This window comes from Physeter macrocephalus, chromosome 14, assembly GCF_002837175.3.
Source record: "Physeter macrocephalus isolate SW-GA chromosome 14, ASM283717v5, whole genome shotgun sequence".
Classification (NCBI taxonomy): domain Eukaryota; kingdom Metazoa; phylum Chordata; class Mammalia; order Artiodactyla; family Physeteridae; genus Physeter; species Physeter macrocephalus.
This window is the reverse complement of record NC_041227.1, coordinates 103,081,586-103,093,145: the sequence shown is the minus strand read 5'-3', so window position 1 is coordinate 103,093,145 and position 11,560 is coordinate 103,081,586. Positions and strand designations below refer to the sequence as shown.

Genomic DNA, 11,560 nt, shown 5'->3' with positions numbered 1-11,560 from the left:
CCGCACATCTAGAGCCCACCGCAATGAGAAGCCTGCACACGGCAAGGAAGAGTAGCCCCCTCTCGCCGCAACTAGAGAAAGCCCGTAAGCAGCAATGAAGACCCAACGCAGCCAAAAATTAAATAATTAATTAATTTTTAAAAAAAAAACAGTAACTACTGATCTGCTTGCTTTTTTTTTGCTTTGCCCTCTAAATATGCACCCCTAAATGCTATGGTTTATTTTGCTCACTTTTGAACTCTGTATAAATAGAATCATACATTTTATATTCTTTTGTTTTTGGCTTCTTTCAATCTACATTTAAGATTCAACCATATTATTGTGCAATGCTGTAGATAATTTATTTTTGATGTATGAATATAGTTATTAATTGATTCTGTTGTCAATGAACATTAAGGTTATTTCTAGATTTTGGCTATCATGAGCTATGCATGCCATTTTGAACATGTGCATTTATGCAAGAGTTACTTTAGTGTGTATTTCTAGGAGTGGAACTGCTAGGTTATAAAGCGTGCCTATTTTCTAGATACTGTCAAACTGGTTTTCCAAGTGGTTGTACCAATCAATCTATGGTCCCTTCAGCAAAATATGAGAGTTGTTACTCTTGTTTTCTTCTAGAGAGTCTTTTTTTTTTTTTTTTTTTTTTTTACATCTATTGGAGACACAGACGTACTAGAGAATGGACTTGAGGATACGGGGAGGGGGGAGGGGTAGCTGGGACGAAGTGAGAGAGTAGCATTGACATATATACACTACCAAATGTAAAATAGATAGCTAGTGGGAAGCAGCTGCATAGAGAGTCTTTTCAATTTGGTTTTTCAACATTTTGTTTACTTGGGAAATCTATACAAATGGATGTGGTTAATATACACTATTTTTCCTGGATTTGTAAGTCAAAGAATTGTTAAAATTATAGCAGCAAAGTCACATACTAAACATAGCAAATAATCTACATGATGAGGATCACAATATAATTTATGCGGATAAACATGTACAATTTCTTATCTTAGTTGGCTTTTAGAAGAGAGATAGAAAAAAAAAGAGAGATAGAATCTGGACATATAGAAGTAGAGAAGCAAACAAGTAAAAATCAAATAGAGAAACAAAATTTTTAAAAATACATTTGAAAGCCCACCTCTACTCCTTTCTAAATTCTTGTTAGTAAATAAGTGTTGATTGAGAAGAATTTATGGAAGCCCAACACAGCTTAATATATTAAAAACACCATCACCAGGACTTAGGGCCCCTCCCTTCCTTTGAGAATTAAATGATAATTCTTCCCCCTAACCACTTTTCTTGCGATATAATTGACATATAACGTTGTATTTGTTTAAGGTATACAACATAATGGTTTGATATATGTATCTATTGCAAATTGATTTCCACAATAAATTTAGTTAACATCGGTCACCTTATATAGTTATAATTTTTTTTCCTGTGGTGAGAAATTTTAAGATGTATCTCTTAGCAACTTTCAAATATACAATATTGTTAACTGTGTAGAGTCACCACGAAGTACATTACATCCCCAGAACTTATTTACCTTATAACTGGAAGTATGTACTTTTTGACCACCTTCATCCATTACCCTCCTACCCATCATCCACCCCACTACCCCACCCACCTCCTCGTCTGACAACCACCAATTTGTTCTCTGTTTCTATGTTAGGTGTTTTTTTGGTTTTTTTTTTAGATTCCACAGATAAGTGAGATCATGCATAAATGAGATAATTCTTGGTAAGGACTTAGCACAGAGCCATACACAGAGTAACTCATCTGTTTGATTTTTATTATGATCATTTTTTGACATCCAAGTAAGAGCTCATTAAACACAAATTAATCTCATCTCTACTTTAAAGACAGAGTATTTTTTTAAAGTAATAAATCGTAACTATTTGAACTTCCAGCCAGCTAAATCAAACATTGAATTAAGGCTTTCCACATTTCTTCAAGGAAGAATTTTTTTAATATTACAAATTGAAGAAAATGTTCATTGTAGAAAAATTAGAAAAAAGAGATATAAAAATAAGAGTATGTCCACCCAAAAACCTGCCTACAGACGTTTATAGGAGCTTTATTCATAATTTCCAAAACTTGGAAGCAATTAAGATGTCTTTCAGTAGGTGAATGGGTAAATAAACTGTGGTATATCCAGATAATGGAATATTATTCAGCACAAAAAAGAAATGAGCTAGCAAATCATAAAATACACGGAAGAAACTTAAATGCATTTTACTAAGTGAAGGGAGCCAATCTGAAAAGGCTATGCGCTGTATGTATGATTCCAACTATATGACATTCTGGTAAAGACAAAACTGTGGAGACAGTAAAAAGATCACTGGTAGCCAGGGGTTTGGGGGAAGGGAGAAATGAATAGGTAGGACGCATAGGATTTTTAGCGCAGTGAAACTATTCTATATGACACATTAATGGTGGATACATATCCAAACCCAGAATGCACAACACCAAGAATAAACCCTAATGTAAACTATGAATATGGGAGTGATAATGATTTGTCAAAGTAGGTTCAGAGATTGTAACAAATGTACCACTTTGGAGCCCAGTGTTGATAGTAAAGGGAGCTATGACTGTGTAGGGGCAAAGGGTATACGGGAACTCTGTACTTTGTGCTCAATCTTGCTATGACCCTAAAACTGCTCTAAAAAATATCCATTTTTTTTTAAAAAAGCAGGGAAGGGCTTCCCTGGTGGCGCAGTGGTTGAGAGTCCGCCTGCCGATGCAGGGGACACGGGTTCGTGCCCTGGTCCGGGAAGATCCCACATGCCGCCGAGCGGCTGGGCCCGTGAGCCATGGCCGTTGAGCCTGCGCGTCCGGAGCCTGTGCTCCGCAACGGGAGAGGCCACAACAGTGCGAGGCCCGCGTACCACAAAATAAATAAATAAATAAATAAAAAGCAGGGAAAAAAGGAGTAAAGAAAAAAAATTAAACAACTCCTAACACGTTTTAAACATTTTGGTATATATTCTTCTGAGTTTGATAATTTTTTATTGTTGTTGTATTCCATAAACCTTTCAAAATCCCTGCCTTTTTTTCCATTGATACGAGTCAAGAAAGAAATCTGTTCACCTTGCTTTGAAAGATTTTTTTAAAGTGCTGCTTCTCAAACTATAAAGTGTGTACAAATCATTAGGATTTATTGAAATTCATGTTCTGATTAGTAGGTCTGGGTTGGGGACTAAGATTCTGCATTTCTAACAAGCTCCTTCTTTGGGCTGCAGACTACACCTTGTACAACAAGGTTCTGGAGCTTAAAGTGAAACAGTTTCCTATTTTAGAAGAGTCATTTGACACTCTTTTTTGTGGAATTTTTTAATTTCTTGAACTGCAAACTAACTGCTTGCAAGATGCTCGACATTGCTAATTATTAGAGAAATGCAAACCAAAACTACAATGAGGTTATCACCTCTCACCGGTCAGAATGGCCATCATCAAAAAGTCTACAAATAATAAATGCTAGAGAGGATGTGGGGAAAAGGAAACACTCTTACACTGTTGGTAGAAATGTAAATTGGTGCAGCCATTATGGAAAACAGTATGGAGGTTCCTTAAAAAAAAACTAAAAATAGAGTTACCATATAATCCAGCAATCCCACTCCTGGGCACATACCCGGAAAAGATGAAAACTCTAATTCGAAAAGATAGAAAAAAAATACAAATGAACTTATTTACAAAACAGACATAGACTAACAGACATAGAAAACAAACTTATGGTTACCAAAGGGGAAAAAGCGGGGGGGGGGCAAATTAGGAGTATGGGATTAACAGATACACACCACTATATATAAGATAGATAGATAACAAAGATTTACTGTATAGCACAGAGAACTATACTCAATATCTTGTAATAACCTATTATGGAAAAGCATCAGAAAAAAATATGTATAACTGAATCACTGATGTACACCTGAAACTAATGCAACATTGTAAATCAACTATACTTCAATAAAAATAAAATAAATCACTACTGGTAGTGAAAAAAAAGTTGGAGGTGAGATGAGTGGGTGGGTGAGTAGTTGTATGTCAGAAAGAAAATACGATGTAGAAAGGATTAAGAGGTTAAATGTGGTGAGGACAATAAACCTGTTGTAGATGGTCCTTAAATACTTGACAAGAATTAAATCTAGCATAGTGTGAATATAATTCCTTTTCAAAACCACTTCTGCCTTTATCTTGCATGTAATTATTGTCATTTTAGAATTGTCACAAACACAGCTCTCCTTTTCACTAAAATGATTTTGTAACTTTTAACATTCATTAAATGTTTTGTCTATCAAGAAGAACAAACAAACAAAAAACCCTAATTGCTTCTAAATGTCTTTCTGATATTTCAATTCCTACAGTCTCCGGTTAAGGAAAATCTTAAATCAGCTATGCTGTAGGACTAGGTAAAACCTTGGTGAAAAACTATGACAGGAGAAGCGAGAGGCGGAACCTAAAGTGAGAGGAAAGCAGGAACTGAAGAAGCGGAGGAGGGATTTCAAACTTGGACGAGAGCCGGTTCTGTTTACCGGAGGGACCGGAAGAACGCTAGAGTAGTCACCGCACCATGGCGGGTCCTGTCAGCTTGAGAGAGCTTCTGATGGGCGCTTCAGCCTGGACAGGCTCTGAAAGTCCCGAGGGGTCCCCTACAGAGGGTGGTGGGAGCGCGGCTGGCGGACCGGAGCCTCCTTGGCGGGAGGATGAGATCTGCGTGGTGGGAATCTTCGGCAAGACGGCCCTGCGCCTTAATTCCGAGAAGTTTTCACTTGTGAACACGGTGTGCGACCGACAGGTTTTTCCCCTCTTTCGCCACCAAGATCCTGGAGACTCGGGGCCTGGAATCAGGCCCGAGGCTGGGGTCGTCGGGGAGGCTGGTGGAGCCGGGGACCCTGGCGCCGGGTCCGGGGATCCAGTTCGGGGAGGTGTAGCTGTCGCGGAAGGGAACCGAACTGAGCCAGGTTCCCAGGACTACAGCCTTCTGCAAGCCTATTACAACCAGGAAAACAAAGTTCTGTATCTTCTTCTCACTTCCATCTGTGACAATTCCCAACTTCTCCGGGCTTGTCGGGCCCTTCAGAGCGGGGAAGCTGGAGGTGGCCTCCCTTTACCTCATGCAGAAGCGCACGAGTTCTGGAAGCATCAAGAGAAACTGCAGTGCCTCAGTCTCCTTTACCTTTTCTCCGTCTGTCACATCTTGCTTCTGGTCCATCCCACTTGTTCCTTTGACATCACTTATGATCGAGTATTCAGAGCCCTGGATGGACTGAGACAGAAAGTACTGCCCCTCCTCAAAACAGCCATTAAGGACTGTCCAGTTGGCAAAGACTGGAAGCTAAACTGCAGACCTTGCCCACCTAGACTCCTTTTCCTCTTTCAACTCAATGGAGCACTCAAGGTGGAACCCCCTCGGAACCAAGACCCAGCTCATCCAGAGAAGCCCAAGAAGCATTCTCCCAAAAGGAGACTGCAGCATGCCCTGGAAGACCAGATTTATAGAATCTTCCGGAAGAGTCGTGTCTTGACTAATCAGAGTATCAACTGCCTCTTTACTGTGCCTGCCAATCAGGCGTTTGTGTACATAGTTCCTGGAAGCCAGGAGGAGGACCCAGTAGGCATGTTGCTGGACCAACTTAGGAGTCATTGTACTGTGAAAGACCCCGAATCTTTGCTGGTCCCTGCACCCCTTTCTGGGTCCAGGCGATACCAGGTGATGAGGCAGCACAGCCGACAACAGCTTTCTTTCCACACTGACACTAGCAGTTCCAGTTCTTCCGGGCAGCTAGTGGATTTCACTCTTCGGGAATTCCTATGGCAGCATGTAGAGCTAGTACTAAGCAAGAAAGGTTTTGATGACAGTGTGGGCAGGAACCCACAGCCTTCCCATTTTGAACTTCCTACTTATCAGAAGTGGATCTCAGCAGCTTCAAAACTGTATGAAGTAGCTATCGATGGGAAAGAGGAGGACCCGGGCTCTCCCACTGGGGAGCTAACGTCTAAGATTTTAAGCAGTATTAAAGTCTTGGAAGGGTTTTTGGATATTGACACAAAATTCTCAGAGAACCGGTGCCAAAAAGCTTTACCCATGGCCCATAGTGCTTACCAGTCAAATTTGCCTCATAATTACACAATGACTGTCCATAAGAATCAGCTTGCCCAGGCTCTTCGAGTGTACAGTCAACATGCTAGGGGTCCAGCCTTTCACAAATATGCCATGCAGTTACACGAGGACTGCTACAAGTTTTGGAGCAATGGCCATCAGCTCTGTGAGGAGAGGAGTTTAACTGATCAACACTGTGTACATAAATTTCACTCCTTACCTAAATCAGGTGGCTAAAATTTTCTCAGTATTTTGAAATCAAAACTTTGAGCTGTGTTTTTATTCTTGTTTTAAGAGAGTTTGTTCATTATGTATTGACATTTTAAAAAGAGGGCCCTGCAGAAATTTAGGTACATCAGACTTAAGTTTTTTCTCCTGCTGTAAAAAGAAAAATCAGCTATGACTACTAATTATGTTCTTGTATTTAAAGAATGAACCCTAGGGAATTAGTAAATGAGAACTATTAAATAATACAAAGTTTCAGGAATTTCATATTAACATTTTTGCCTTTTGTTTAACTGAAATGAATATAATGAAATGTATGGGCACTATGATGATGATAAAATTTACTTAGAGACCCTAAAAGTTTAGATTAAAAATATGTATTATGTCATGTATTTTCACTTGCTTCTTCTGTTAGGTGTGTTTAGTCAAGTTTTTGTGTTTTGGGTGGTTTTTTTCCTTCTCATTTCCAAAGAACTGGTTGGAGAAATTTTGGGGTTAAGGTGCAATTGAATGCAAAATAAATCTGGGTCTGCATTGTGTGTAAAATTAATAGTGACTTATATTTTCCAGGAGAAAAACCAGAGCCTGATAGAAATCCTCCTGTGCTGTATCACAATAGCCGAGCTCGATCCACTGGTGCCTGTAACTGTGGAAGGAAACAGGCACCTCGAGATGATCCCTTTGATATCAAGGCAGCTAACTATGACTTTTATCAGGTAGACTCTACATTTTTTCTTCCTCTTCTCTCTCTCTCCTTTTTTTTTTTTTGCTAACGACCATCTGAGTAAAAATATATTTTTTCAGAAGCAAAATATCTAGATAAGTAAATGTGACTTGCAGTGTGATGTGTAACAAGGGAAATTTCTTTATATATACTTATTTGCTTACCCATTAACTGTTGATCTTGCTTTTTAATGTGAAGCATGTGTTGTTTTCAGTGAAAGGTTCACGGGATTAGTTTGTTTGTTTTTTTCCTTCCTCCATAGCTTCTGGAAGAAAAATGTTGTGGAAAATTGGATCACATCAATTTCCCAGTATTTGAACCAAGTACTCCAGACCCTGCTCCTGCCAAAAACGAATCATCTCCTGCCCCTCCAGATGCAGATGCTGATAAACTTAAAGAAAAAGAACCTCAAACCCAAGGAGAGAGCACAAGCCTGAGTTTAGCTTTGAGTTTAGGCCAATCCACAGATAGTTTAGGTACCTATCCAGCTGATCCACAAGCAGGAGGAGACAATCCAGAAGTTCATGGTCAAGGAGAAGTAAAAACTGAGAAGAGACCAAACTTGGTTGATCGGCAGGCATCCACAGTTGAATATCTCCCAGGCATGCTACATTCAAATTGCCCCAAAGGTCTCCTACCCAAATTCTCCAGCTGGTCTTTGATTAAACTAGGCCCTGCTAAGTCTTATAACTTTCATACTGGTTTGGACCAACAGGGCTTCATTCCAGGAACAAACTATCTTATGCCGTGGGACATTGTCATCAGGACTAGGGCTGAAGACGAAGGAGACTTAGACACAAATTCTTGGCCTGCTCCAAATAAAGCTATTCCTGGAAAGAGAAGTGCAGTTGTAATGGGAAGAGGAAGACGGCGAGATGACATAGCGCGAGCATTTGTGGGCTTTGAATATGAAGACTCTCGAGGACGAAGATTTATGTGCTCAGGACCTGACAAAGTAATGAAAGTAATGGGAAGTGGGCCCAAGGAATCAGCTTTAAAAGCCCTGAATAGTGATATGCCCTTATATATTCTGTCATCATCTCAGGGCAGAGGGCTAAAACCACATTATGCTCAACTTATGAGGCTTTTTGTTGTGGTTCCTGATGCTCCTTTGCAGATAATACTAATGCCTCAGGTAAGAAATATAAGCCTTTTTGTCCTCAGACAGACAAAAAATGCCGATGCTTGTTTTGATTGTATGAAAAAAGTACAGGGTATCAAACTAATTAAACAGGTCTTAATTTTAAATACCTCTTATACCTAATATTCTGTTTCTTGAAAAATAGATTGTAGGTGTGTTAATCAGTTCACACCATCAATTCACGTCATCTGGTTAGAGGCAGAACTTGAAGTTAAAAATCTGTAGAAAAGCAGGATAATACTTGAGATTATTTAATGTAATATCAGATATGATTGGAGTTAAGAATGTACACATTACCTGCTTAATCTTATGTGCTCTGTGAACTTATCCTTTGTTTAGGCACTTATCTTTCAGGTGTTTCTTATTGAAATATATTAAAGTAATCATATAACCTGTGTTTTTCAGGTTCAGCCAGGCCCACCACCATGTCCAGTATTCTACCCAGAAAAACAAGAAATCACTCTCCCACCTGATGGCCTCTGGGTTTTGAGATTTCCATATGCCTACGTGACTGAGAGAGGACCTTGTTTCCCTACGAAGGAAAATGTGCAGTTGATGAGTTACAAGGTGCTCCGTGGGGTTCTTAAAGCAGTAACACAATAAGTGTTTTCCAGCCAGTACAGTCCTAAACGGGAGCTGATTTTTGGTTTTAGTGTGTATGGGGTGTTTTTTGGTGTGTGATACTGTGTTTTCTTGAACACAAAATGTGTTTTGGTTACAGGAGTTCAGTATTTGGACAGTAATTGTTCCACTATTTCATGATATTGTTGATAGTTATTGTAAAGGGGGTACAACTTCCTAATAAACATTGTTTATTTTAGAAGAGGACATGAAATACATGGTTGATACCTCTATTTTCTCTTTGTTTCTGTTTCACTGTCCATAATAAAACATATTTCTATTATAACTGAATGTTGCATTATCATGTTGAGCCAAAGCTTTGTTATTGCTAAAATGTTTTAGCTGGGATTTTCCTTAAAATGCTGCTCCTGCAGTTATCTTCAAAACAAGATGATCTAGGGCTTCCCTGGTGGCACAGTGGTTAAGAATCCGCCGGCCAATGCAGGGGACACAGGTTTGAGCCCTGGTCTGGAAAGATCCCACATGCTGCAGAGCAACTAAGCCCGTGCGCCACAACTACTGAGCCTGAGCTCTAGAGCTCGCAAACCACAACTACTGAAACCCGTGTTCCTAGAGCCCGTGCTCTGCAACAAGAGAAGCCACCGCAATGAGAAGCCCATGCACCGCAATGAAGAGTAACCCCTGCTCACCGCAACTAGAGAAAGCCCGCGCACAGCAACGAAGACCCAACGCAGCCAAAAAATAAATAAATTTTAAAAAAAGAAAAGGGAGAGAGAGAGAGAGAGGCAGAAACCACAGTATCTTTAAAAAAAAAAAAGATGATGCAGTAGGTTATCTGGTAATTGTATGAGGACTTAATTGCAAAAAAATATCCTCCTGTTTGGCTCACAGTTCTGGTACCTGAGTTACATTGTTTTGTTCTCACCATTTTATTCTTGGACTGATGAGATACCATATTTTAAATGAATGCTCTCTGAACTAAAACTTATTTATCCAGGATATTAGTACACACTTTATTATTTGAAAATTGCTATACTATGAAACAATTTGCTAAGTGATACAAATTTTATCAATGCATATCGATGTTAACGTTCACCAGCATCAACATGGTGACACTGATACATCACTAATTAGCTAAGTGTGCAAAATAAGTTAATATGCCAGAATTCTAGTGTAACTGATTATATTTTCCTGAACACATTGATTTTGAAATGCTGAGCAAATAGAATTGGAGATTTTAGTTGCAATATATATGAAATGTAGTATTTTATTTATTTATTTATTTATTTATGGCTGCGTTGGGTCTTTGTTGCTACACACAGACTCTCTAGTTGCGGCGAGCAGGGGCTACTCTTCATTGTGGTGCGCGGGCCTCTCATTGCGATGGCTTCTCTTGTTTGGAGCACAGGCTCTAGGCATGTGGGCTCAGTAGTTATGGCGCACGGGCTTAGTTGCTCTGCGGCATGTGGGATCTTCCCGGACCAGGGCTTGAACCTGTGTCCCCTGCATTGGCAGGTGGATTCTTAACCACTGCGCCACCAGGGAAGTCCCATGAAATGTAGTATTTGTTTAACACATCTTGCTACCGGCTTAAAACAGTTACTTAGGTTTTGATTTTTAAATCTATATAGAGAAACACATAACTGGCAGCCAATTTAAAACTGTAATTTAATTAGATGTATTTTTATGCCTATTTTACTGTAGTTTAATTAGGAAGAGAATCTGAGCCAATATGAAAATTAGTCTATATTCTTTTTTCATCTCAGCCTTATTTTTCATCCTTTTCCTTTATATCTTTCATTCCTTTTATATCAGTTTTTTTTTTTGGTTTTTTGTGGTACGCGGGCCTCTCACTGTTGTGGCCTCTCCCGTTGCGGAGCACAGGCTCTGGACGCACGTGGCCCCTCCCGTTGCGGAGCACAGGCTCTGGACGCACAGGCTCTGGACACGCAGGCTCAGCGACCATGGCTCACGGGCCCAGCCGCTCCGCTGCATGTGGGATCTTCCCGGACCGGGGCACGAACCCATGTTCCCTGCATCCGCAGGCGGACTCTCAACCACTGCACCACCAGGGAAGCCCTATATCAGTTTTAAAAATCACAATTACTTTTGTATTAAGCATAGTCGTTGGTAGTTGCATTTGGGAAATATAGCTAGATTGTTCTGTAGGACATATACTAATAGTTGTATTGTTTTTTAATAGCCTCTAAGACTTGACTAACAGGTGTGTAAACTTGTAGGTCAAAGGAACTATAAGAAAGTAGTTTATGAGAAGAAATAGATTTCAGAAGAGCCAACCTGTGTCTTTTTTTCTTTATTTCCTTTTTGATATCATTCTACATGGAACAACTTTACATTACTGCTTAAATTAGTGAGTAATTTTCCTTGATTATATTTGGTTACAGAAGCCACCTTAATTTGAATTTCTATAGCATTTTTAAATACAAAACTTTTTTTTTAAGTATTTACAGTGTTGTGTTAGTTCCTGGCATACAGCAAAGTGATTCAGTTATACGTATATATATATATATATATATACATATTCTTTTTATTTTAATATACCCTTGTAGCTTATTCATTTTGTGCATAATAGTTTGTTCCATTTATTTGTTTGTTTGTTTATGATTTGGCTGCGCTGGGCTGTGTTGCGGCACGCGGGCTTCAGAGTGCACAGGCTCAGTAGTTGCGGTGCACAGGCTTAGTTGCCCAGCGACATGTGGAATCTTAGTTCCCAGACCGGGGTCAAATCCGCGTCCCCTGCATTGGAAGGTGGATTCTTAACCACTGGACC

At 39.6% G+C, this 11,560-nt stretch overlaps 1 protein-coding gene across 1 annotated transcript; it reads left to right on the top strand.

The window, feature by feature from the left end:
• The first annotated feature begins 4,536 nt into the window (after positions 1-4,536).
• Positions 4,537-9,051, top strand: SMG8 (SMG8 nonsense mediated mRNA decay factor). Its single transcript, XM_007106029.4, has 4 exons — positions 4,537-6,326; positions 6,893-7,038; positions 7,309-8,181; positions 8,593-9,051. The coding sequence occupies exons 1-4, from the start codon at positions 4,568-4,570 to the stop codon at positions 8,788-8,790; spliced, it is 2,976 nt and encodes a 991-aa protein (XP_007106091.1). The 5' UTR covers positions 4,537-4,567; the 3' UTR covers positions 8,791-9,051.
• Positions 9,052-11,560: the final 2,509 nt, after the last annotated feature.

Excerpts from the sequence above, each read along its gene's own strand:
- SMG8 (XM_007106029.4), top strand. The coding sequence starts at position 4,568 with ATGGCGGGTCCTGTCAGCTTGAGAGAGCTTCTGATGGGCGCTTCAGCC. Across the intron at positions 6,327-6,892 it reads TCACTCCTTACCTAAATCAG|GAGAAAAACCAGAGCCTGAT; the intron begins GTGGCTAAAATT and ends TATATTTTCCAG. Across the intron at positions 8,182-8,592 it reads AGATAATACTAATGCCTCAG|GTTCAGCCAGGCCCACCACC; the intron begins GTAAGAAATATA and ends TGTGTTTTTCAG.